Raw genomic sequence first — 27,553 nt, forward strand, 5'->3', positions numbered from 1 at the left:
TTATGTTATTGCTCGCAGGTGTTGTTTCAGCAACTTTAAGAATATTAAACAATTGTGACTACACTATATGGCCAGTAATAATAAACTCAACATATGATCCAAGACCTCTCTTCTATGTCACCTCAACGATCCCAACTGGTTTTTCCCTTGGACAGAATGACTGGAAGGACATAACAACCTCGGATGATTGGGCTGGTCGTTTATGGGGTCGCACACATTGCACTGAAGATGATACAGGAAGATTCTCCTGCATCACAGGCGACTGCGGCTCTGGCAAAATAGAATGTGCAACAGTACCAGCTGGCTCGAGTCCTGCGACAATGGCAGAGTTCAAGATTAACAAAGATGGACGATATTTTTTTAATGTTAGTCTTCTTGATGGCTACAACCTGCCTTTGCTTGTTCTGCCTTCTAATAAGAACTGCAAAAATGCAGGATGTGTGGTGGATTTGAACGGCGTTTGTCCTTCAGAACTTACGGTTAATAGTTCCGATGGGAAGATTGCGGGGTGCCGCAGCGCGTGTGAGGCCTTTGGTTCACAGCAATATTGTTGTCCTGGTGTATATGAAACAACTTCGACTTGCAAGCCTACTTCATATTCTCAGAATTTTAAGAAGAAGTGTCCAAGCACTTACACCTATCCTCTTGACGATGAGACTGGTACCTTCAGTTGTGCATCATCCGATTACCAAATTGTCTTCTGTGCAGGTAAATTTACCATTTTTTAATCTTGTAATTTTTGAGTTTGATATTTTGTTTTTAATCATTTTAACATTTAGGAGTGGTGTAATTTGTTTGATGAGAAGTTAAGAAAGCCTGCACAAATAGAAGTTAGTTTACCACAAAGACTCAGTCTATATTGTACTACACGTTGAAAGAAATTATGGCTTACACAATTCATCCACAATTCATACATCTGTTCTTTGACATGCTTACATGTCCATCACAGGAAACACAACTGTATATTCAGGCCCTGCCGAACCGCCGCCATCACCAACTGTGATAATAGCACCAAGCCTTTCCCCGCAAGTTAAAAAACCACCAAGCCCTTCCCCACAAGGGATAACGCCACCAAGCCCTTCCCCAAAAGAGATAACGCCACCAAGCCCTTCGCCACAAGACATACCACCAAGTTTTGTACCATTTATAGCAGGAGTTCTTCTTATCGTTTCTTTTGTAGTGATTTTTATTTTGAAGGCAAGATGGCATGGGAAGTCTGAACAAGATCAGCAGGATGTGGAAGATCATCATATAAAGCATGTTCCAGGAATGCCTGTCAGGTTCTCATACCAAGAACTCTACGTTGCAACTGATAGTTTCAACGAGAGACTTGGAAGAGGAGGCTTCGGGTCTGTATTCAAAGGAAAATTGGGAGACGGAACACAAATTGCTGTGAAGAGGTTGGAGAAACGAGGCCAAGGAATGAGTGCTTTTTTAGCAGAAGCCGAGGCAATTGGAAGTCTGCACCATTTTAACTTGGTGAGGTTGATTGGATTTTGCGCAGAGAAATCCTCTAGGCTTTTGGTTTTTGAGTATTTGAGCAATGGATCGTTGGATAATTGGATTTTTATGAATGTACAAGGATCTTTCCTTGATTGGCAGACCAGGAAGAAGATTATAGTCGACATAGCAAAAGGCCTGGCTTATCTTCATGAAGACTGTCGACATACCATAATACATCTTGATGTAAAACCACAGAACATTCTTTTGGATTCAAGTTTCCAAGCCAAAATCGCTGATTTTGGGTTATCCAAGCTGATCAATAGAGATATGAGCCAGGTTCAAATATCAATGAGAGGAACACCGGGATATCTTGCTCCAGAATGGCGTCAACCATTAGGTCGTATTACGGTAAAAGTTGACATATATAGCTTCGGAATTGTCCTCCTTGAAATAGTTTGTGCACGCAGAAATGCAGACCAATCACAACCAGAATCTGCCTTTCATTTGCTTACACTGTTGCAGAAGAAAGGTGGTCAAGATAGAGTAATAGACATTGTGGAAAATTTGGATGAATACACGCGGAGTGATAGAGAGGAAATAACGAGGATGATAAAGGTTGCTGCTTGGTGTTTGCAAGATGACCCAGAAAGAAGACCTCTCATGTCAACAGTTTTAAAAGTGTTGGAAGGTGTCATGGAGGTAGATTCAAAGATCAATTATCGGTTTTCGCATGCAATGATATCTTCTCCAGCTGGTAACAACCATATTTCTTCAGCACCTCCTCCAGCATCTGTTCTTTCCAATCCTAGATGATGTAGTTGTAAAACTCCCTCTTATGGCAGAAATAAAATCTATCATGCTTCTTGTCGCTTCTGCAACTTTTCCATCATGCTATCCTAAGCTAACCACAGCTTTTTTAGCACTTGTCTAGCAAGGTACTGACATGTCTCAAGTAGTTTGCCGGTGTACTGGAGTATAGTCTTCAGAATTTTCAACATTTGATTATTCAAAGTCGTTGGCTCTTGACTAGGCACTATATATGAGAGTTTTTCAGTTGTGTGTGGATGGAATGCATACTGTAGAAAATTTGAGATGGGTTTCACCTGCCTATCATTTTTTGGAAAAAAAAAGGGGCCTTTGTTTTTTTTAAGCGAATCTTTTTTAGAATTGAGTTTATAGGATCTCCTATACAAATTTGAATGTAATTAAAGAATTATGATTTTTTTTAAAACTCTATTCACTTCTATTAGAATTTTTACATAATTTAATTATGATATATCTACATATCAGTTTTCACACGATTTAATTCGAGTTAGGTAAAAATTCAGGTGGACAAGTTTCAAGATTAATCTATTTAATTGAATTTAATAATATTATCAAAAATAATCTTTATACTTTTAATATTTTTTTAAATTAAAAAAAATAATCTAACCCGTAACAAATGCATGCAACTAGTGATTTCTATTCGAGATCTTCCCAGCTTTATTAACTTAGTGATGAGTTGGTGAGAAAGCATCTCTAATGAATCTCATAAAGTTAACTGATACTATTTTCCAGTAAATAAATTGTGCAATAATATCATGCAAGATTAACACCTATCATTAGTGAAATGGCCAATTTATGTTTCACTCATTTGTCAATCATAAGGATTAAAAATTACATTAATCTTGCCACTTCACTCTAACAACATAGGAACTTTTTTTTTATAATCAACCCGGATTCTTGTCTAAGTACTCAAATTAAAAGTAATATTTTTTTTTAACTCTCAGACTTGCCTACAACAAATTTCCATCATTAACACCACAATCTCTCTAAAATGTTTTTGTCAATGTTTAATGCAGAATTTTTTAGTTTTCATGGTTTTTCTACCGTGATTGAAAAATTCAAGGTTTATATGTACTGTAATACTAGTCTTTTTTAGCACAAGAATTTAAGCTATGCATAGTTGCTTATTCCCCCTCTCATTTACTTAGCACAAAACATGAAAAGAAAGTTTTGGTTAAAACTTATAGCCCGTAATGAATTAATATATATTTGATATGTTTGTTTGAAAGCTCATGATTAAGATTAAAAGGGTAAATACAGAATAATAACTCAATGTATTTAGACTTGATACAATGCCAACTCCAGATGACAATGACATGGGTCTGAATTACTTTTAGATCTAACATTCTTAGGTTCAGCTACATGCTGAATCCAAGTACACGTGGTTCTGACAAGATACTAAACCAAACCTTCTTGAGTTCAACGATGCGCTGAGCCTAAGTACATGTAGGTCAAGCAAGACACTAGACTCAATTGTCTTGGGTTCAACTATGTGTTGAGCTCAAATGTATGTGGGTCTCGCAAGATGTCAGACTCAACTATTTTGGATTCAGCTACGCGCCGAGTCCAAGTGCATATGAGTCTAGTAAGGTGTCAGACCTATCACCTTTGCGTCTGGAATCATTCCAAACCCAATACATATTGACTTGATAATCTTTTTAGGCTCCATGTTGAGTCACATGGATTTATTTTTTTTATTCTTATATCTTTTAGTATAAAATATTAAAGGTCAAGAATGATCATTTCCTTATACCTAGGTGCATAAAAGTCTCCATATGACCTACCATATTTCCATCAATATTAATTTTGTGCAAGGGATATCTATCATTTATTAATGTTGTGTAAGAGATATCTACCCATCATTAATGATATAAGAAAAAAAAATAACACTCCAACCTCTCTATTCAAGCAACATGACAAAGTTCAGAGGCTATATATACCATCTGAACTACTCAGGTAAAAGATTCACACTTTTCCTATTCCATGTTCATACTCTTATTTGACAACACATTTATCATACATAACTAAGAACAAATACTATTGTTCTTAAGAATTTAAAGTTCATCCTCTCATTTATTATAATCCGGTATTAAAAGTCACTTATTTTATCATTAGAGGATCCCTAAATTCCATAAAAAAAAATTGTTTTGTAGGTGCTAAATCTTTTATCACCAATCATCAATTCTTGAGATCTCAAGAAGAAAACATTAACATGAATGTTCGATCACTCTTTATTTAAACACTAAAAAATTCATCATTCCTAAGCATATTGGATTTTAAAATATTACCAACATGTTTCCAAAAAAGTGTTGAATACCTGTCACAAACTAGGAAAATTTCAGTCCTTTTCCACTTCAAAAATGTTTCTTTTGGTTGTTTTCATGTTTAAGGAGTGTTTGAGAGTATTGTAGCGATTGTTTTTCAAATTGCTTTTCGCTTGGAAATGCATAAAAATAATATTTTTTTTTTATTTTTAAAAAATTATTTCTCATATCAGCACAAAAAAAAAAAATGAAGTAAAGAGAAAAATAATTTTTTTTTATTTTTTTTCAAAAGTGTTTTTAACACTAAAAAATAAACGGGATTTTAAGCTTTTTTAAACATTATGCTTCAAAACGTTGAAAATATCATACGTTACTTGTTAAATGCAGAGTCAGTCCTCTCCCAGGTTCCACAATTACCTTTCTTCTTGCACTTTATTCTTTTCTCGAAGTGGAAAACGAAAGGATATATAAATTAAGTAATGCACAAACACGCTCATGTAAAAATTAACTAAAAAAGGCTGGTATATAGACTATAGGACTAGAAAATTAGGAGGCAACTATCTCCTTCTTCAGTATATTTGGATTCATGTCATAAATGATGGTTCAATCTCTTTTTAAAACTATTTTTCTTTTGGAGAAATATTGTATTAATATTTTTTATATGATTTTGAATAATTTAAATATACCAATATTTTTTTTAAAAAAATTTATTTTTAATTTAATAACTCTTTCACAAAAACAAAATACAACACGATAGACGGTAACTCTAAGTATTGCATCTGCATTCGTTATACTATTCTAAATTTGTCTCGATAAAATTACACAGAGGAGGTCTCTTGAGTTACAAGTGGGTGCTGCCTTGATTATAAAAGGTCTTCTCAACAGGTCCCGCGAGTTTGTACCTTGCCAGGAGTAGACAAAAATAGAAAATGAAAACCTGGAAGTCAAGTCAATTACTTTCGGTTGATATAGCAAATTAGGGGCCAGCCAGAACCATCCCAGCATGATAACAAACACTATATAGTCAATTTATTCTAATTAAAGTAGACTGCCGTATTGAAATGACACTCTTTTTTTTTTAAAAAAAAAAACTCCACTTCAGCAATGTATTTTTGCTTCTGTCTGTCTTAAATTATGGGTTTTAATGAGAAAGAAATATTGAACTCTATACCATGTTGGTCTAGCATCGACCTGTCATTTAGCTGGTTTGTTTACAATGTCTTTCATGCTCGTTTAGCTTGCTTGGTTGTTATGTGTTTGCTTGGATTTTTGAAAGCTGGTTTAATTTGCTATCATTTGGATGCATGATTTTTTCTAATAGTTTTGGTTTTGGTTTGGTTTGGGATATTTCATGGCAATTGCCTGCTGCATATTGATTCTGAGCTGGATTTGTTGATTTCGTCAATTTTTCTGCTGTTCTTGGATTTTTTCCATGTTCATGAAAGGACCACAATGCATGCATGGATTGTGCTTCAATTAATCCTGTAGTTTCTGTCCCTATTCCTCCCCTGTTTTGATCAATTGGGCTATCAAACCCGAAAAAAACATAAAAAACATCATGATCAGCTCCTGCACCACACTGATTAGCCATATTGTGATAGAAGTTTGACGAGAGGAAGGCAAAGAGAATACTCAGTGTCATGCAACTGCTCTTAAAGGAAAAGGAAAAGTAATTGTCCTACGTTGCTCTCATACTATAAGTGGTGGAAAAATTAAAGGATAGTGATTGGCTAGGCATAACTTCAAGCTTAACTTGTTGGACTGGCATGGATGGAACTCTTTGAAAATGATTTTTATATTAATTCTTTCTCACAAGATCACCATTTTTATATTAAACCAATGCCTCAAAAACTTTATATCGATGAAGTATTAGAAAGATAATGAAATACAGGCAACAAAAAAAAGGCATGTCATGATCATCCATTTTCAAGGACAAAAGGTTGTGCTCTAGAGGCTGCACGTAAAACCACATATGCCAAATAAATACATGTTTATAATTTAAATATTACTTTGTCCCTATAAAATTAATGTAACCCATCATTATGTAAAAAAACACCAACTCTATACTAAAATTGGTTGTGGTTTTAGTGTTTTTTTTTTATTGGTGGTCACTCGGTATTTGCAAAACAAATTTAGATTTTGAGTCCATGTTTTTTATAATCGGCAAGGGTTGTCATGTGGGATTGCTATTTTTCATTTCAGTAACTACAATTCCCCTCATTGTTTTTATTTGTCTCTGCAGTTTTGTTTGGTTTTTTTTTTTTTTTTTTGCTTTGCCTGTCATCTTATCTGTGTCTTGGAATGGGTTCTGTGTTTTTTTTTTTTTAGGTTATTAGGAAAAAAATGACAAATTAGATATGAAGTAGTTAGATTCGGTTGTCTTTGCAATAAAGCAGAGTTTATGATGCGTTCTATGTTTTTGCAGGGTCAACACAAGTGGTCTTTGCAATTTTGCGTTTCCCTTGGCTTTTGGTCCATTTATACACGTTGTTGCATGTTTGAGAACCTCTGTTTTGTATATCTGGAATGATTCACAAATATATATTTTAATTTTTTGCATTGCTTAAGGTTCCATTTTTGGAAGGTCATCATGGCCATTGTTATTCCTTTTACGCATGCCTCAATTCAGGTTATTTTATGCTTCCATTTTTGTGTTGTTTTTTTTGTGTAATTTTAACCCTCGTGATGTTTTCATGTATAGTGCTTTCAGTCTTATAAACGAAGTCATGGTTTAAAAAGTTAATAGAAATTGACTTTTTTATCTTATTTTTTTTAGAATCATATTATTTATGTATTTATTTTCTATGTATTTATCCTTTTCTCATTTAATTTTTACTTTGTTAACAAATAAGATTGTTGAGATGTTTTGAAAATATTGTAGAGATATATTTCTATAATATTGACAAGTGTTTATTTTTTGTATTGAATCGTTGTTTTTTTCGACTTTATTTGTTGTCGATATCTGATTTTTTAATGATATTATTAAATTAACAGAGTTTATTAAATTCATTCAAGTCAATTACCTAAATATTATCTTTTTAAAAAAATATTTATATTGTTTGATATTTTTTATGTGGAAAAAAATTTAAATTGGTTAGCAGCGCAGTGCGGGCTACCTAACTAATTGAAGTTTATATTACGTTGGTATCGTGTTAGTATACCTGACTTGACTAGATAAATGAAGGTCAACATGGATCAATATGTTGACCCAGCACCTCCTCCAGCATCTGTTATTTCCAATCCTAGATGATGTACTTTTCCATGCTATCCTAAGCTAAGCACAGCTTTTTTAGCACTTGTCTAGCAAGGTATTGACAAGTCTCAAGTCGTTTGCCGGTGTACTGGAGTATAGTCTTCAGAATTTTCAACGTTTGATTATTCAAAGTCGTTGGCTCTTGACTAGGCATCATGAGAGTTTTTCAGATGTGTGTGGATGGAATGTATCCTGTAGAAAATCTGAGATGGGTTTCACCTGCCTATCATTTTTTAGGAAAAAAATGGGCTTTTTTTTTAGACCGAACTCTACATAGAATTGAGTTTATAGAATTTTCTTACTAAATTTGAATGTAATTAAAAAATCAGATACAAAGTTATGAATTTTTCTTTTAGGCTATTTATTTGGCGTGAAACATGTCTTTCATTGGGCTTAGCTCCATCCCACTTCTACTAGAATTCTTGCATGATTCAATTATTACAGATCTATAACTCAATATTCAGAATTATCTCAGACTTGCCTACAACAAATCTCCATCATTAACACCACAATCTCTCTCTGAAATGATTTTGTTAATCTTTAATGCAGAATTTTTTAGTTTTCATGATTTTTCTACCGAGATTGAAAAATTCAAGGTTTCTGTGTACTGTAATAGTTATGCATAGTTACTTATTCCTCCTCTAATTTTTTAACACAAAAAATGAAAAGAAACTTTTGGTTAAAACTTATAGTCTGTAACGAATTAATATATCTTTGATATGGTTGTTTTAAAGCTTATAATTAAGAGGGTTAAAGTCAAGATAATAACCTAATGTATCTAGACTTGGCAGGATGCTAATCCCAAATGACAATGACATGTGTCTGACTTACTTTTAAACCCAATATTTTTAAGTTCAGCTATGCACCGAGCCCAAGTACACGTGAGCCTAACGATGTACTATACTGAACCTCCTTGAGTTCAACTATGTGCTGAGCTCAAATACACGTGGTTCTGGCAAGATACCATATCCAATATCCTTGAGTTCAGCTATGTATTAAGCTCAAGTATATGTAGGTCTGACCAAATACTAAATCCAACATTATTGGGTTCAGCTGTGTGCTAAGCTCAAAGTCATATGAGTTTGATAATGTGTTAAACCCAAACATCCTTGGGTTCAGCTAGGCACTGACCCTAGGCATATGGGTCCGACAATGTGACAGACCCAAACATCCTTGGGTTTAGCTACTACTAAGTTCAAATGTGTGAGTTTAACAAGGTGTCAAGCTCAAACATTCTTCAGTTCAGCTACGAGCTGAATCCAAGTCTACATGAATCTAGCAAGGTGTCATATCCAACTATCTTGGGTTTAGCTATGCGGTGAACTCAAATACATGTAGGTCAGGCATGACGCCAGACCCAACTGTCTTGGGCTGAATTATGTGTTGAGCCCAAATGTACATGGGTCTCACAAGATGTCAGACCCAACTACCTTAGGTTCAGCTACGCGCTGAGCCTAAGTGCATATGAGTCTGAAAAGGTGCTAGACCCATCAGCCTTGGGTTTGGAATCATTTCAAACTCAATACATATTGAGTTGATAATCTTTTTAGACTCCATGTTGGGTCGCATGGATTTATTTGTTGATTCTCATGTCTTTTAATATAAAATATTAAAAGTCAAGAATGATTATCTTCCTACATCTCTAGGTACATAAAAATCTCCATAGGGCCTACTATCTTTCCATCAACATTAATTTATTGTAAGGAATATCTATCATTAATTAATGTTATGTACGAGATATTTATTCCTCATTAATGATATAAGAAAAAAATAATGCTCCAACCCCTCTATTCAAGCAACATAACAAAGTTCAGAGGCTATATATTCCATCTGAACTACTCAGGTAAATAATTCACACCTTTTCTATTCTATGTTCATACTCTTATTTTACAGAGCATTTATCATACATAACTAAAATCATCCTCTTATTTATTGTAATCTCTTATTAAAAGTCACTTATTTTATCATTGGAGGATCCCTAAATTCCATAAAAAAAATTGTTTTGTAGGTGCTGAATCTTTTATCACCAATCATTAACTTCTTGAATTCCGAAGAAGGAAACATTAACATGAATGTTCGATCACTTTTTATCTAAACACTTAAAAAATCCTCATTCCTAAGCATATTAGATTTTAAAATATTATCGACATGTTTCCAAGAAAGTGTCGAATACCCGTCACAAACTATGAAAATTTCATTCCTTAATTTTCCATGTTAAAAAAGGTTCTTTTTTGGTTTTTTTTTTTCATGTTTAGGGGGTGTTTGAGAGTGTGGTGGCAGTTGCTTTTCAAAGTACTTTTCGCTTGAAAATATATTAAAATAATATATTTTTTTATTTAAAAAAATTATTTTTGATATCAGTACATCAAAATAAATTAAAAACACAAAAAAAAATTAATTTAAATCAAAGAAAAAAAATTTTCAAAAAAAAATTCAAAATGTTTTTTAAAATACAAAAATAAACGGGATTTTAAGCTTTTTAAAACATTATAATTCAAAACGTTGAAAATATCATACGTTACTTGTTAAATGCAGAGTCAGTCCTCTCCCAGGTTCCACAATTACCTTTCTTCTTGCACTTTATTCTTTTCTCGAAGTGGAAAACGAAAGGATATATAAATTAAGTAATGCACAAACACGCTCATGTAAAAATTAACTAAAAAAGGCTGGTATATAGACTATAGGACTAGAAAATTAGGAGGCAACTATCTCCTTCTTCAGTATATTTGGATTCATGTCATAAATGATGGTTCAATCTCTTTTTAAAACTATTTTTCTTTTGGAGAAATATTGTATTAATATTTTTTATATGATTTTGAATAATTTAAATATACCAATATTTTTTTTAAAAAAATTTATTTTTAATTTAATAACTCTTTCACAAAAACAAAATACAACACGATAGACGGTAACTCTAAGTATTACATCTGCATTCGTTATACTATTCTAAATTTGTCTCGATAAAATTACACAGAGGAGGTCTCTTGAGTTACAAGTGGGTGCTGCCTTGATTATAAAAGGTCTTCTCAACAGGTCCCGCGAGTTTGTACCTTGCCAGGAGTAGACAAAAATAGAAAATGAAAACCTGGAAGTCAAGTCAATTACTTTCGGTTGATATAGCAAATTAGGGGCCAGCCAGAACCATCCCAGCATGATAACAAACACTATATAGTCAATTTATTCTAATTAAAGTAGACTGCCGTATTGAAATGACACTCTTTTTTTTTAAAAAAAAAAACTCCACTTCAGCAATGTATTTTTGCTTCTGTCTGTCTTAAATTATGGGTTTTAATGAGAAAGAAATATTGAACTCTATACCATGTTGGTCTAGCATCGACCTGTCATTTAGCTGGTTTGTTTACAATGTCTTTCATGCTCGTTTAGCTTGCTTGGTTGTTATGTGTTTGCTTGGATTTTTGAAAGCTGGTTTAATTTGCTATCATTTGGATGCATGATTTTTTCTAATAGTTTTGGTTTTGGTTTGGTTTGGGATATTTAATGGCAATTGCCTGCTGCATATTGATTCTGAGCTGGATTTGTTGATTTCGTCAATTTTTCTGCTGTTCTTGGATTTTTTCCATGTTCATGAAAGGACCACAATGCATGCATGGATTGTGCTTCAATTAATCCTGTAGTTTCTGTCCCTATTCCTCCCCTGTTTTGATCAATTGGGCTATCAAACCCGAAAAAAACATAAAAAACATCATGATCAGCTCCTGCACCACACTGATTAGCCATATTGTGATAGAAGTTTGACGAGAGGAAGGCAAAGAGAATACTCAGTGTCATGCAACTGCTCTTAAAGGAAAAGGAAAAGTAATTGTCCTACGTTGCTCTCATACTATAAGTGGTGGAAAAATTAAAGGATAGTGATTGGCTAGGCATAACTTCAAGCTTAACTTGTTGGACTGGCATGGATGGAACTCTTTGAAAATGATTTTTATATTAATTCTTTCTCACAAGATCACCATTTTTATATTAAACCAATGCCTCAAAAACTTTATATCGATGAAGTATTAGAAAGATAATGAAATACAGGCAACAAAAAAAAGGCATGTCATGATCATCCATTTTCAAGGACAAAAGGTTGTGCTCTAGAGGCTGCACGTAAAACCACATATGCCAAATAAATACATGTTTATAATTTAAATATTACTTTGTCCCTATAAAATTAATGTAACCCATCATTATGTAAAAAAACACCAACTCTATACTAAAATTGGTTGTGGTTTTAGTGTTTTTTTTTATTGGTGGTCACTCGGTATTTGCAAAACAAATTTAGATTTTGAGTCCATGTTTTTTATAATCGGCAAGGGTTGTCATGTGGGATTGCTATTTTTCATTTCAGTAACTACAATTCCCCTCATTGTTTTTATTTGTCTCTGCAGTTTTGTTTGGTTTTTTTTTTTTTTTTGCTTTGCCTGTCATCTTATCTGTGTCTTGGAATGGGTTCTGTGTTTTTTTTTTTTTAGGTTATTAGGAAAAAAATGACAAATTAGATATGAAGTAGTTAGATTCGGTTGTCTTTGCAATAAAGCAGAGTTTATGATGCGTTCTATGTTTTTGCAGGGTCAACACAAGTGGTCTTTGCAATTTTGCGTTTCCCTTGGCTTTTGGTCCATTTATACACGTTGTTGCATGTTTGAGAACCTCTGTTTTGTATATCTGGAATGATTCACAAATATATATTTTAATTTTTTGCATTGCTTAAGGTTCCATTTTTGGAAGGTCATCATGGCCATTGTTATTCCTTTTACGCATGCCTCAATTCAGGTTATTTTATGCTTCCATTTTTGTGTTGTTTTTTTTGTGTAATTTTAACCCTCGTGATGTTTTCATGTATAGTGCTTTCAGTCTTATAAACGAAGTCATGGTTTAAAAAGTTAATAGAAATTGACTTTTTTATCTTATTTTTTTTAGAATCATATTATTTATGTATTTATTTTCTATGTATTTATCCTTTTCTCATTTAATTTTTACTTTGTTAACAAATAAGATTGTTGAGATGTTTTGAAAATATTGTAGAGATATATTTCTATAATATTGACAAGTGTTTATTTTTTGTATTGAATCGTTGTTTTTTTCGACTTTATTTGTTGTCGATATCTGATTTTTTAATGATATTATTAAATTAACAGAGTTTATTAAATTCATTCAAGTCAATTACCTAAATATTATCTTTTTAAAAAAATATTTATATTGTTTGATATTTTTTATGTGGAAAAAAATTTAAATTGGTTAGCAGCGCAGTGCGGGCTACCTAACTAATTGAAGTTTATATTACGTTGGTATCGTGTTAGTATACCTGACTTGACTAGATAAATGAAGGTCAACATGGATCAATATGTTGACCCAGCACCTCCTCCAGCATCTGTTATTTCCAATCCTAGATGATGTACTTTTCCATGCTATCCTAAGCTAAGCACAGCTTTTTTAGCACTTGTCTAGCAAGGTATTGACAAGTCTCAAGTCGTTTGCCGGTGTACTGGAGTATAGTCTTCAGAATTTTCAACGTTTGATTATTCAAAGTCGTTGGCTCTTGACTAGGCATCATGAGAGTTTTTCAGATGTGTGTGGATGGAATGTATCCTGTAGAAAATCTGAGATGGGTTTCACCTGCCTATCATTTTTTAGGAAAAAAATGGGCTTTTTTTTTAGACCGAACTCTACATAGAATTGAGTTTATAGAATTTTCTTACTAAATTTGAATGTAATTAAAAAATCAGATACAAAGTTATGAATTTTTCTTTTAGGCTATTTATTTGGCGTGAAACATGTCTTTCATTGGGCTTAGCTCCATCCCACTTCTACTAGAATTCTTGCATGATTCAATTATTACAGATCTATAACTCAATATTCAGAATTATCTCAGACTTGCCTACAACAAATCTCCATCATTAACACCACAATCTCTCTCTGAAATGATTTTGTTAATCTTTAATGCAGAATTTTTTAGTTTTCATGATTTTTCTACCGAGATTGAAAAATTCAAGGTTTCTGTGTACTGTAATAGTTATGCATAGTTACTTATTCCTCCTCTAATTTTTTAACACAAAAAATGAAAAGAAACTTTTGGTTAAAACTTATAGTCTGTAACGAATTAATATATCTTTGATATGGTTGTTTTAAAGCTTATAATTAAGAGGGTTAAAGTCAAGATAATAACCTAATGTATCTAGACTTGGCAGGATGCTAATCCCAAATGACAATGACATGTGTCTGACTTACTTTTAAACCCAATATTTTTAAGTTCAGCTATGCACCGAGCCCAAGTACACGTGAGCCTAACGATGTACTATACTGAACCTCCTTGAGTTCAACTATGTGCTGAGCTCAAATACACGTGGTTCTGGCAAGATACCATATCCAATATCCTTGAGTTCAGCTATGTATTAAGCTCAAGTATATGTAGGTCTGACCAAATACTAAATCCAACATTATTGGGTTCAGCTGTGTGCTAAGCTCAAAGTCATATGAGTTTGATAATGTGTTAAACCCAAACATCCTTGGGTTCAGCTAGGCACTGACCCTAGGCATATGGGTCCGACAATGTGACAGACCCAAACATCCTTGGGTTTAGCTACTACTAAGTTCAAATGTGTGAGTTTAACAAGGTGTCAAGCTCAAACATTCTTCAGTTCAGCTACGAGCTGAATCCAAGTCTACATGAATCTAGCAAGGTGTCATATCCAACTATCTTGGGTTTAGCTATGCGGTGAACTCAAATATATGTAGGTCAGGCATGACACCAGACCCAACTGTCTTGGGCTGAATTATGTGTTGAGCCCAAATGTACATGGGTCTCACAAGATGTCAGACCCAACTACCTTAGGTTCAGCTACGCGCTGAGCCTAAGTGCATATGAGTCTGAAAAGGTGCTAGACCCATCAGCCTTGGGTTTGGAATCATTTCAAACTCAATACATATTGAGTTGATAATCTTTTTAGACTCCATGTTGGGTCGCATGGATTTATTTGTTGATTCTCATGTCTTTTAATATAAAATATTAAAAGTCAAGAATGATTATCTTCCTACATCTCTAGGTACATAAAAATCTCCATAGGGCCTACTATCTTTCCATCAACATTAATTTATTGTAAGGAATATCTATCATTAATTAATGTTATGTACGAGATATTTATTCCTCATTAATGATATAAAAAAAAAATAATGCTCCAATCCCTCTATTCAAGCAACATAACAAAGTTCAGAGGCTATATATTCCATCTGAACTACTCAGGTAAATAATTCACACCTTTTCTATTCTATGTTCATACTCTTATTTTACAGAGCATTTATCATACATAACTAAAATCCCTCTATTCAAGCAACATAACAAAGTACTTTTCGCTTGAAAATATATTAAAATAATATATTTTTTTATTTAAAAAAATTATTTTTGATATCAGTACATCAAAATAAATTAAAAACACAAAAAAAAATTAATTTAAATCAAAGAAAAAAAATTTTCAAAAAAAAATTAATTTAAATCAAAGAAAAAAAATTTTCAAAAAAAAATTCAAAATGTTTTTTAAAATACAAAAATAAACGGGATTTTAAGCTTTTTAAAACATTATAATTCAAAACGTTGAAAATATCATACGTTACTTGTTAAATGCAGAGTCAGTCCTCTCCCAGGTTCCACAATTACCTTTCTTCTTGCACTTTATTCTTTTCTCGAAGTGGAAAACGAAAGGATATATAAATTAAGTAATGCACAAACACACTCATGTAAAAATTAACTAAAAAAGGCTGGTATATAGACTATAGGACTAGAAAATTAAGAGGCAACTATCTCCTTCTTCAATATATTTGGATTCATGTCATATATATTTTTTTTTATATATAGTTCAATCTACTTTGAAAAAATATTATATTAATATTTTTTATATGATTTTGAATAATTTTAATATACCAATATTTATTTATTTATTTAAATATAGTTTTAATTTAATAACTCTTTTACAAAAACAAAAGACAACACTATAGATGGTAACTCTAAGTATTACATCTGCATTCGTTATACTATTCTAAATTTGTCTCGTTAGAATTACACAAAGGAGGTCTCTTGAGTTACAAATGGGTTCTGCCTTGATTATAAAACGTCTTCTCAACAGGTCTGCGAGTTTGTACCTTGCCAGGAGTACAGAAAAATAAAAGATGAAAATGTGGAAGTTATGGGCCAAAACCATACCAGCATGATAACAAACACTATATATTTTTTTAAAAATGTCAATTTATTAAACCATACCAGTATGAAAATGTCAATTTATTTTTATTAAAGTAGACTGCCGAGTTGAAATGACACTTTTTATATATAAAAAAAAAACTCCACTTCAGCAATGTATTTTTGCTTATGTTTGTCTTAAATTATGGGTTTTAATGAGAAAGAAATATTTAACTCTATGTCATGTTGGTATAGTATTATTAAACCCAACTTGACTATACCTCGATATAGTTTGATAGGTCAATCTAGTAACTCGTTGACCCAGCTCGTGGTCCAAGTTGGATTTGAAATTAAACTATGTGAGACTTAATTTGATTTGTGTTAGCTAACCGAAATCAAAACCCGGTTTGAGTTTCTAATTTTTTTTTTCAAAATAATGTTATTTTAACTTAAAAAAAATATCTTGAAACGAAAATGATTGGGTTGGCCAAGTTCAACCTAAGTTAATTCATCTAACTTGTAATCCAAGTCTTAGATTGAGTTATAAACCAGGTCATGAGCTGAGTCTGAGTTTAATATTTTTGTATCGGTATATTATGAATGTTTGTTGACGGCTTGCTAGGTATGGGCAATATTGAGACTATCTTAGTTTTCAATTTAGTTTCTGTCATGATTTATTTAAGTCTCAATATTATTCATGCCTTGCATTTTCTTTGTTATTAAGTGAAATCTGTATATTTGCTTGCTTGTTGCAGACCTGTCCTTAAACTTGTTTAAATTCTTTTTATTAACATCATTTTTTCTTTCAATTTAGTGTGAGTTTACCATTCATAGAGGTAGAGAATGACACTGGGTACCTTTTTTTTTCAAAAAAAATATTTGGATGCTTTGCCCACCATAGAGGTGGCTTGTTAATTTGGATTTAATTGTAATAAGTAGAAGTTTATTTGAAAACCATTATTTGTCTAAGTCACTAGTAAAGCACACTTAGGGGCAATGACCAGTACAGGGGGCAACATTGTATTTAAGAAAAATCTATCTCTTCTAGAAAAAGAGATGAACATTTCTTACAACAACACAAGAGGGCATTTTGGTTTGATCCTTTCAGCAAGTGACACCAAATGTTTCTAGTAGTGAGACGAAGAGTAATGAATGATCCTCTCAAATTATTTGACGAGTCAGAAAATCTTTAGCAAACAAGTGGGTCATGATGGGCATCGCAAAGGCTGAGTTGTGTAAACAAATCTAGAAATAGATTTACATGGGCCAATTCTAGTGGGCTAGAAGCCAAGCGACAAGAAGGACCCAAATCAGAGGTAGCAAGTCCTCATCAATCAATCAACAAGAAGACTAAGAAGAAATGAAGGCCTATATTTCAAATCAGGTAAAGATGCATTCATATCATCTAAACTTTGAGATATTGGACAATGAGTTTTGCAAATTTCATAAGAGAAAATTCTGGCGGAAGTGGAAGGCCAACCTGAAATGGCGAAAAATTGAAATTGCTTGTGAAAATTTTTCATTTTTGATAATTTTTCAACCTAGGCAGGCCGCCTGTGAGAATTAGGCCAGTTGAAAAATCTCTGTGTTTTTCCACCTTTTTTTATTGCGCCTTCGAGCTTTCGATCATCATTTTTAGGGCGCCTTCGGGCCCTCACCTCTTTTGAACGCGCTTTTGAGCCCTCGCTTCCTGTCGAGAGCGCCTTTAAGCCCTCGTTTCCCTTCGAGCGCGCCTTTGAGCCCTCGCATTTTCTCAAGCATGCTTGTGAGCCCTCGCTTCCTTTCGAGCATGCCTTCGAGCCCTTGACCATCCTTTTGAGTGCGCCTTTGAGCCCTCATTTTCATTTCTCTTTTTACTTGGTTAGGTCACCCATCACAATGAGACCCTTTCTTTTTACTTGGATAGGTCACCCATTACAATGGGACCCTTTTCTTCGTATTTTTTTAAAAAAACAATTTCCTCGTTTTATTCTTTATCGGGCAGGTCGCCTGGAACAATTAGGCCACTCGCGAAACCCTTTTCGCGTTTTACTCTTCCTATCGGGCAGGTCGCCTAGAACAATTAGGCCACTCGCGAAACCCTTTTCGTGTTTTAGTCTTCATCAGGCAGGTCGCCTGGAACAATTAGGCCACTCGCGAAACCCTTTTCGCGTTTTACTCTCCCTAACGGGAAGGTCGCCTGGAACAATTAGGCCACTCGCAAAACCCTTTTCGCGTTTTATTCTTCATCGGGCAGGTCGTCTGGAACAATTAGGGCACTCACGAAACCCTTTTCGCGTTTTACTCTTCCTATCGGGCAGGTCGTCTGGAACAATTAGACCACTCGCGAAACCCTTTTCGCGTTTTACTCTTCCTATCGGGCAGGTCGCCTGGAACAATTAGGCCACTAGTGAAACCCTTTTCGCGTTTTATTCTTCATCGGGCAGGTCGCCTGGAACAATTAGACCACTCGCGAAACCCTTTTCGCGTTTTATTCTTCCTATCGGGCAGGTTGCCTGGAACAATTAGACTACTCGCGAAACCCTTTTCGCGTTTTATTCTTCATCGGGCAGGTCGCCTGGAACAATTAGACCACTCGCGAAACCCTTTTCGCGTTTTATTCTTCCTATCAGGCAGGTCGCCTAGATAATTAGACCACTCGTGAAATTCTTCACGTTCTTTTATCCTCGGGCGGGTTTGCCCAAAACAATTTGATCCATAAAAAAAAACACAAAAACAAAAACAAAAACAAAAAAACAAAACAAAAGTGGATCATCTTTCAAATGACTTGTTTCTTGATTTCTACATCTCTCTATAAAGATCGTGTGTCAATCTACTGTTTTCAAAGTTTTCAAGACTTAAAAAAAAAAAGAAGCAAAGGTTCTTTCTGTATCTACTTTTCTTTATAAATTAACTACACAAAGCTAAAAGAAAATGAAATTTTCCAATATCTTTGCATAGTAAATATTATAAAGAAGGGGCAACTGTCATAACCCAATTTTTGAATATTTTATTTTATTACTATTATTTTATTTTTTTGAAAAATGATAATAAAAAAAATAAAAAATGATGATGAAAAAAAAATAAAAAATGAAGAATGAATTAAAATTTGGGTTAAGGGCAACATGATTGGAAGTTTTGAGGTTTAATTAAACTTTGAAAATAATCTAATTAATCCAATCAAGGGTTTAGTTGGTGAATTGATAAGTTTTGAGACTTAATTGAGCTTGGAATTAATTTAATTAATTCAATCAAGGTTTTTATGGGAGAATTGATAAGTTTTAGACTTAATTGGACTTTGGATTTAATTAAATTAATGAAATCAGGGATTTAATTGAAAAAATAGCAAAGTTTGGGGTTAATTGGGGGCACGATTGCATCAGATTAAAGTCTAAGGACTAACTTGTAAAAGGTGCCGAAATGCAGAGCCAATTACAGTTTAAACCAGGGGCTTAATTACGAGACTTTTGAAACTGCAGGGATTAAAATGTAAAATGGCCACTATCTCCAAACGACGTCGTTTTGAAAGGGACGTTGTTCATCTTCTTCTTCTTTAAGCCAGTGACCGTTTTCTGCAATAAAAGCTGGGAAACGTTGCGGAAGTAATCGCCGTCCGTTGGTTTCAGTTATAGGCGCCTTAATGGTTGTCGACCCTCAGCATGCCACCCGTTACCGACCCGCCGGACCCTATATAAACAAATGAGCACCGAAAAAAGGGAGGTTGGTTAGAGAAAGAGAGGAAACAAACCCGAAACAAGACATATACAAATAAACCAGAGAGACTCCTAAGTTTTTTTGGTTAAGCCCCGGACCAGAAGTGAACCTTTCCCTCACCAATACCGGCCTAAAACAACGAAAACTGAAACTGACCGAGAGAGAGTAGAGAGACTTTGAAAAACAGAGCACGGGGGGATTTCTTTTCAGACGAGGATAGAATAAACAAGAAGGCAGGAAGGTAGAGGTAGAAGGAGGAGTTCTAGTTTCCTATCGACAGACACCATCACCGATCTTCACTCAAGACACCTACACTCCGGCGAGGCAATCTGCAGCAAGGTAGGCTTCCTCTGTTTCTTCGTTTTCTTTTTTTAGTTTCAGTGCATTTAGAACTGTGCGAAGGTAATTAATTACCTTCGCATAGCGCCATACACGCATGAAGCTGGTTCATGCGTGCTGTGGCCCAGCCGGGTCACTGGCCTGGGCCAGTGACCGGGCTGGGCCGGCTGGGTCTAGCCCAGCCCATATGGGTTGAGCTGGGCCCAACCCCAAAAACATAAACAAAATAGAAAAATAGAAAAATAAAAAATATAAAAAAATAAAAAATATGTGTAGATAGGAATAAAAATAATATAAATTTACCAGTTTATTCACCAATGCCAGAGTCGGGAGTAATACTGGTTTAAGTTTATATTATTTTTATTCATTATATTTTATTTTATTTAGTAAGAAAAAAACATATGTGCATTTATGAAAAAATAAATTTATTTATTTATTTACTGACGCCAGAGTCAGGAATAAAAACACTGAACTATCTAGGTGGTGGCCCAGTGGTAAGAGCTTGGGACCAAGAGGTTTGTTCTCTCTGTGGTCTTAGGTTCGAGCCTTATGGTTTCTCATATGATGGCCACTAGAGGCTTACATGGTCGTTAACTTCAGGGCCCGTGTGATTAGTCAAGGTGCGCGCAAGCTGGCCCGGACACCCACGTTAAACTAAAAAAAAAAACATTGATTTAATTGTTTTTTTTATTTAACTACATAAGAAATATAAAAATATGTGAATGCATAATAAAATGAATTTATTTTATTTTTTATTCACTAGCGTTAGAGTCAGGAATAAAAAAAATTTAATCTAAATTTATTTTATAGCTGCGTAATAGTTACCAACGCCAGAGTTGGAATTATCCGTAGTTGAATATTCACTGACGCCAGAGTCAGGAATATTGTGAATAAATCATCAAAATGTAAACCAATAAAAATTTAGCAATTTGAGACAAAAAAGAGCAATGCAGTTTGCCTTAGGCAGAACGTTTAAGGGGTGATAATATCTTCCCCTTTACGTAACCAGTCCTGAACCATAAAATCTTTGTTGACCAGTTAGGGTTCCTAGTGACCATAATACTAGGTGGTGACTCCTCAAACAAGACATTTTTCCCTAAAAGAACCAGATGCCAGAAATCTGTTCTTTTTCCTTACACCAGAAGAATTATTTTTAAGGCCGCCGCGATATCGGGTGCGATAATTATTATAGTTTTAAAACCCAGCTCAAGAGTTGTATTAAGGCAATGTGTAGGTCTTATAACATGGCTCGAATCACAGGTTAAGAAGGCCAACTTGAGTTGAATCAAGTTAACCTAAAAATACAAATAATTATTATTATAATTTTAAAACTCGATTTGGGGGTCGATCTGGGGCAAGACCTGGGTCACCGGTCATGAATGTCAACTTGGGTTAACCTATATTTTTTTTTAAAAAAAGAATCAAAACAACCTTGTTTTAATCATTTTTTTAATAAAAAGTCAACTGGTTTTTTACCAAGTCGAGTCGGGTCAATACTTCCTTTATTTTTTCTTAAACTCGGACTAGTGTAGACTCTAAGTTAGTCAGGTTCCATGCAAGTTGTCAGGCTAATCCAAGTTTAATATATAAATTTGACAATAATATATTATTAATTTCAACATACAATATAAACTAATTTAAAAAAATATCTAATTATTTTTTAAATATATAAGTTTGACAATAATATATAACAAGGATAAAATAAACTTTTTATATTTTATCATGTCTTATCCACCATAAGGATACAAAGACAATAACTCTATTTTGTACATCACCATCAAACACAATTATATATCTATTTTTTTTTTGTCCTGTCTCCTCTGTAATCACTATCTTCATCTTTATTGTCTCGGGATAATTTCCATACAGTATTGTAGGAACCGAGACATGAAAAAATTAAGCTTAGAATCAAAATATAAAATTAAAAAACTATAGGGACCAAATAAAATAATGGGCTATAAATTTATTTATTTTTATCATAAATATAACACAACATATTTCTTTTTCTTAGAGTTAATAAATTAATTCAGAGTATCCAGTTAAAAATGTGGGGTCTCTTTTGCCTTATTTTCAAGAAAGTGGTTGCCTTATCCAGCAAAGAATGGGGGGTCTGTATTCAAAGGAAGAACTTTCACTCAAACTTTTCTACTCACAAAGTCAGTCCCCTACGCCGTAATAGACATATCCTGATCTTCATGAAACCTTCAAGTAAAGCTTAGCCCAAAGAAAAAAAAGAAAAACAAAATCTGTTAATAGGAATCCAATTTTTTTATTTCTGTTGTTCTTGTTCTCAAACTAATTCTGCTTCAATGTCACTACTGAAGTTGCTTATGCATTTATCTCCTTTCTTGGTTGCTCATTTATTCGTATCAGGTATGGTACAGAAATCTATCACAATTTTTCTGTTCCCATCTCAAATTCTTGAACACAATTAATTAAGCTGTTATCTTATGCTTTAACAACTTTAAGAATAGTAAACAATTGTGACTACACTATATGGCCAGGAATAAACTCAACATATGATCCAAGACCTCTCTTAGATGTCACCCCAACGATCCCAACTGGTTTTTCCCATGGAAAGAATGATAGTTTACCATTTTTCAGTCTTATAGTTTTTTGGGTTTGGTATTTTGTTCTTAATCATTTTAACATTTAGGAGTGGTGTAATTTGTTTGATGAGAAGTTAAGAAAGCCTGCACAAATAGAAGTTAGTTTACCACAGAGACACATTCTATATATATTGCACTACACGTTGAAAGAAATTTTAGCTTACACAATTCATACATCTGTTCTTTGACATGTCCATCACAGGAAACACAATTGGATGCAAGGCGTTGACAAGTAACAAGCCAGTTTTTTCTTCAGGACCTGTATACGCTGTGGCAAGATCACCATTAGACGGGATAGCTGTACGTTCTTCAGGACCTGCCGAACCGCCGATAAAAGCACCAAGCCTTTCCCCACAAGTTAAAAAACCACCAAGCCTTTCGCCACAAGGGATAACGCCACCAAGGCCTTCGCCACAAGGGATAGCGCCACCAAGGCCTTCGCCAGAAATAAGTCCTAGAAGTTCGGCACCAATTATAGCAGCAGTTATATTTAGTTTTGTTGTTATCATTCCTTCTGTAGTCATGCCTTTTATTTTGAGGGCAAGATGGCGTGGGAAGTCTGAACAAGATCCGCAGGATGTGGAAGATCATCATATAAAGCATGTTCCAGGAATGCCTGTCAGGTTCTCATACCAAGAACTGTACGTTGCAACTAATAATTTCAACGAGAGACTTGGAAGAGGAGGCTTCGGGTCTGTATTCAAAGGAAAATTGGGAGATGGAACACAAATTGCTGTGAAGAGGTTGGAGAAACGAGGCCAAGGAATGAGTGCTTTTTTAGCAGAAGCCGAGGCAATTGGAAGTCTGCACCATTTTAACTTGGTGAGGTTGATTGGATTTTGCGCAGAGAAATCCTCTAGGCTTTTGGTTTTTGAGTATTTGAGCAATGGATCGTTGGACAATTGGATTTTTATGAATGTACAAGGATCTTTCCTTGATTGGCAGACCAGGAAGAAGATTATAGTCGACATAGCAAAAGGCCTGGCTTATCTTCATGAAGACTGTCGACATACCATAATACATCTTGATGTAAAACCACAGAACATTCTTTTGGATTCAAGTTTCCACGCCAAAATCGCTGATTTTGGGTTATCCAAGCTAATCAATAGAGATATGAGCCAGGTTCAAATCTCAATGAGAGGAACACCGGGATATCTTGCTCCAGAATGGCGTCAACCATTAGGTCGTATTACGGTTAAAGTTGACATATATAGCTTCGGAATTGTCCTCCTTGAAATAGTTTGTGCACGCAGAAATGTAGACCAATCACAACCAGAATCTGCCTTTCATTTGCTTACAATGCTGCAGAAGAAAGCTGATCATCAAGATGGAGTAATAGACATTGTGGAAAATTTGGATGAATACACGCGGAGTGATAGAGAGGAAATAACGAGGATGATAAAGGTTGCTGCTTGGTGTTTGCAAGATGACCCAGAAAGAAGACCTCTCATGTCAACAGTTTTAAAAGTGTTGGAAGGTGTTATGGAGGTAGATTCAAACATCAATTATCGGTTTTCGCATGCAATGATATCTTCTCCAGCTGGTAACAACCATATTTCTTCAGCACCTCCTCCAGCATCTGTTCTTTCCAATCCTAGATGATGTAGTTGTAAGACTCTCTCTCATGGCAGAAATAAAATCTATCATGCTTCTTGTCGCTTCTGCAACTTTTCCATCATGCTATCCTAAGCTAACCACAGCTTTTTTAGCACTTGTCTAGCAAGGTAGTGACATGTCTCAAGTAGTTTTCCGGTGTACTGGAGTATAGTCTTCAGAATTTTCAACATTTGATTATTCAAAGTCGTTGGCTCTTGACTAGGCACTACGAGAGTTTTTCAGATGTGTGTGGATGGAATGCATACTGTAGAAAATTTGAGATGGGTTTCACCTGCCTATCATTTTTTGGAAAAAAAAGGGGCCTTTGTTTTTTTTTTAAGCGAATCTTTCATAGAATTGAGTTTATAGATTCTTCTATACAAATTTGAATGTAATTAAAGAATTACATAAAGAAGTATGATTTTTTTTAAAACATGTTTTTTATTGGGTTCGGCTCTATCCACTTCTATTAGAATTCTTACATAATTTAGTTATGATATATTTACGTATCAGTTTTCACACAATTTAATTTAAAATTCAAGTTTAATAAGAATTCAGGTAGACAAGTTTCAAGATTAATCCATTTAATTGAATTTAATGAAAATAATTTTTATACTCTTAATATTTTTTTAAATTAAAAAATAATAATCTAACCGGAAACAAATCCATGCAACTAGTGATTTCTATTCGAGATCTTCCCAGCTTTATTAACTTAGTGATGAGTTGGTGGGAAAGCATCTCTAATGAATCTCATAAAGTTAACTGATACTATTTTCCAGTAAATAAATTGTGCAATAATATCATGCAAGATTAACACCTATCATTAGTGAAATGGCCAATTTATGTTTCACTCATTTGTCAATCATAAGGAACTTTTTTTTTATAATCAACCCGATTCTTGTCTAACTCAAATTAAAAGTAATATTTTTTTTTAACTCTCAGACTTGCCTACAACAAATTTCCATCATTAACACCACAATCTCTCTAAAATGTTTTTGTCAATCTTTAATGAGGAATATTTTTAGTTTTCATGGTTTTTCTACCGAGATTGAAAAATTCAAGGTTTATATGTGTACTGTAATACGTACTAGTCTTTTTTAGCACAAGAATTTAATCTATGCATAGTTGCTTATTCCCCCTCTCATTTTCTTAGCACAAAAAATGAAAAGAAAGTTTTGGTTAAAACTTATAGCCCGTAATGAATTAATATATCTTTGATATGTTTGTTTGAAAGCTCATGATTAAGATTAAAAGAGTAAAGACAAGGTAATAACTTAATGTATTTAGACATGATACGATGCCAACTCCAGATGACAATGACATGGGTCTGAATTACTTTTAGACCTAACATTTTTAGGTTCAGCTACACGCTGAGTCCAAGTACACATGGTTCTGATAAGGTACAAAACCAAACCTTCTTGAGTTCAACTATGCGCTGAGCCTAAGTACATGTAGGTCAAGTAAGACACTAGACTCAACTGTCTTGGGTTCAACTACGTGTTGAGCTTAAATGTATGTGGGTCTCGCAAGATGTCAGACTCAACTATTTTAGATTCAGCTATGCGCCGAGTCCAAGTGCATATGAGTCTAGTAAGGTGCCAGACCTATCACCTTTGGGTCTGGAATCATTCCAAACCCAATACATATTGACTTGATAATCTTTTTAGGCTTCATGTTGGGTCACATGAATTTATTTATTTTATTCTTATGTCTTTTAGTATAAAATATTAAAGGTCAAGAATGATCATCTACTTATACCTAGGTGCATAAAATTCTCCACATGACCTACCATATTTCTATCAATATTAATTTTGTGTAAGGGATATCTATCATTTATTAATGTTGTGTAAGAGATATCAAGTCATACTCTTATTTGACAACGCATTTATCATACATAACTAAGAACAAATACTATTATTCTTAAGAATTTAAAGTTCATCCTCTTATTTATTGTAATCCGGTATTAAAAGTCACTTATTTTATCATTAGAGGATCCCTAAATTCCACCAAAAAGAATTGTTTTGTAGGTGTTAAATCTTTTATCACCAATCATCAATGCTTGAAATCTCAAGAAGGAAACATTAACATGAATGTTCAATCACTCTTTATTTAAACACTAAAAAAATCATCATTTCTAAGCATATTAGATTTTAAAATATTACCGACATGTTTCCAATAAAGTGTTGAATACCTATCACAAACTAGGAAAATTTCAGTCCCTTTCGACGTTCAAAAAGGTTTCTTTTTGGTTGTTTTCATGTTTAAGGGGTGTTTGAGAGTTTGGTAGCGATTGCTTTTCAAATTGCTTTTCGCTTGGAAATATATAAAAATAATATTTTTTTATTTAAAAAAAAATTATTTCTGACATCAGCACACAAAAAAATAAAGCAAAGAGAAAAATAAAATTTTTTTATTTTTTTTCAAAAGTGTTTTTAACACTAAAAAATAAACGGGATTTTAAGCTTTTTTAAACATTATGCTTCAAAACGTTGAAAATATCATTCATTCCTTGTTAAATGCAGATCTCAGTCCTCACCCAGGTTCCACGATTACCTTTCTTCTTGCACTATATTCTTTTCTCAAAGATAAAAACGAAAGGATATATAAATTAAGTAATGCACAAACACATGCACTCATGTAAAAATTAACTAAAAAAGGCTGGTATATAGACTATAGGACTAGAAAATTAGGAGGCAACTATCTCCTTCTTCAGTATATTTGGATTCATGTCATAAATGATGGTTCAATCTCTTTTTAAAACTATTTTTCTTTTGGAGAAATATTGTATTAATATTTTTTATATGATTTTGAATAATTTTAATATACCAATATTTTTTTTAAAAAAATATATTTTTAATTTAATAACTCTTTCACAAAAACAAAATACAACACGATAGACGGTAACTCTAAGTATTGCATCTGCATTCGTTATACTATTCTAAATTTGTCTCGATAAAATTACACAGAGGAGGTCTCTTGAGTTACAAGTGGGTGCTGCCTTGATTATAAAAGGTCTTCTCAACAGGTCCCGCGAGTTTGTACCTTGCCAGGAGTAGTCAAAAATAGAAAATGAAAATCTGGAAGTCAAGTCAATTACTTTCGGTTGATATAGCAAATTAGGGGCCAGCCAGAACCATCCCAGCATGATAACAAACACTATATAGTCAATTTATTTTAATTAAAGTAGACTGTATTGAAATGACACTTTTTTAAAATAAAAACACTCCACTGCAGCAATGTATTTTTGCTTATGTCTGTCTTAAATTATGGGTTTTAATGAAAAAGAAATATTGAACTCTATATCATGTTGGTCTAGCATCGAACTATCATTTAGCTGGTTTGTTTACAATGTCTTTCATGCTCG

The 27,553-nt window shown here is 33.7% G+C and overlaps 1 protein-coding gene across 2 annotated transcripts in view; it reads left to right on the forward strand.

Moving 5' to 3' along the window:
* Positions 1-27,553, forward strand: part of LOC112325758 (PR5-like receptor kinase) — a 95,639-nt gene that overhangs the window by 12,540 nt on the left and 55,546 nt on the right. Inside the window, exon 2 of one of the 2 annotated variants that reach the window (XM_052452379.1) lies at positions 19-708. The exons of the other annotated variant lie outside the window; for it this stretch is intronic. Within the exon in view, the coding sequence (XP_052308339.1) occupies positions 19-708 (690 nt within the window). The remainder of the gene's footprint in view (positions 1-18; positions 709-27,553) is intronic. 2 annotated transcript variants of the gene reach the window in all.

Source organism: Populus trichocarpa, chromosome 4 (assembly GCF_000002775.5).
Source record: "Populus trichocarpa isolate Nisqually-1 chromosome 4, P.trichocarpa_v4.1, whole genome shotgun sequence".
Taxonomy (NCBI): Eukaryota; Viridiplantae; Streptophyta; class Magnoliopsida; order Malpighiales; family Salicaceae; genus Populus; species Populus trichocarpa.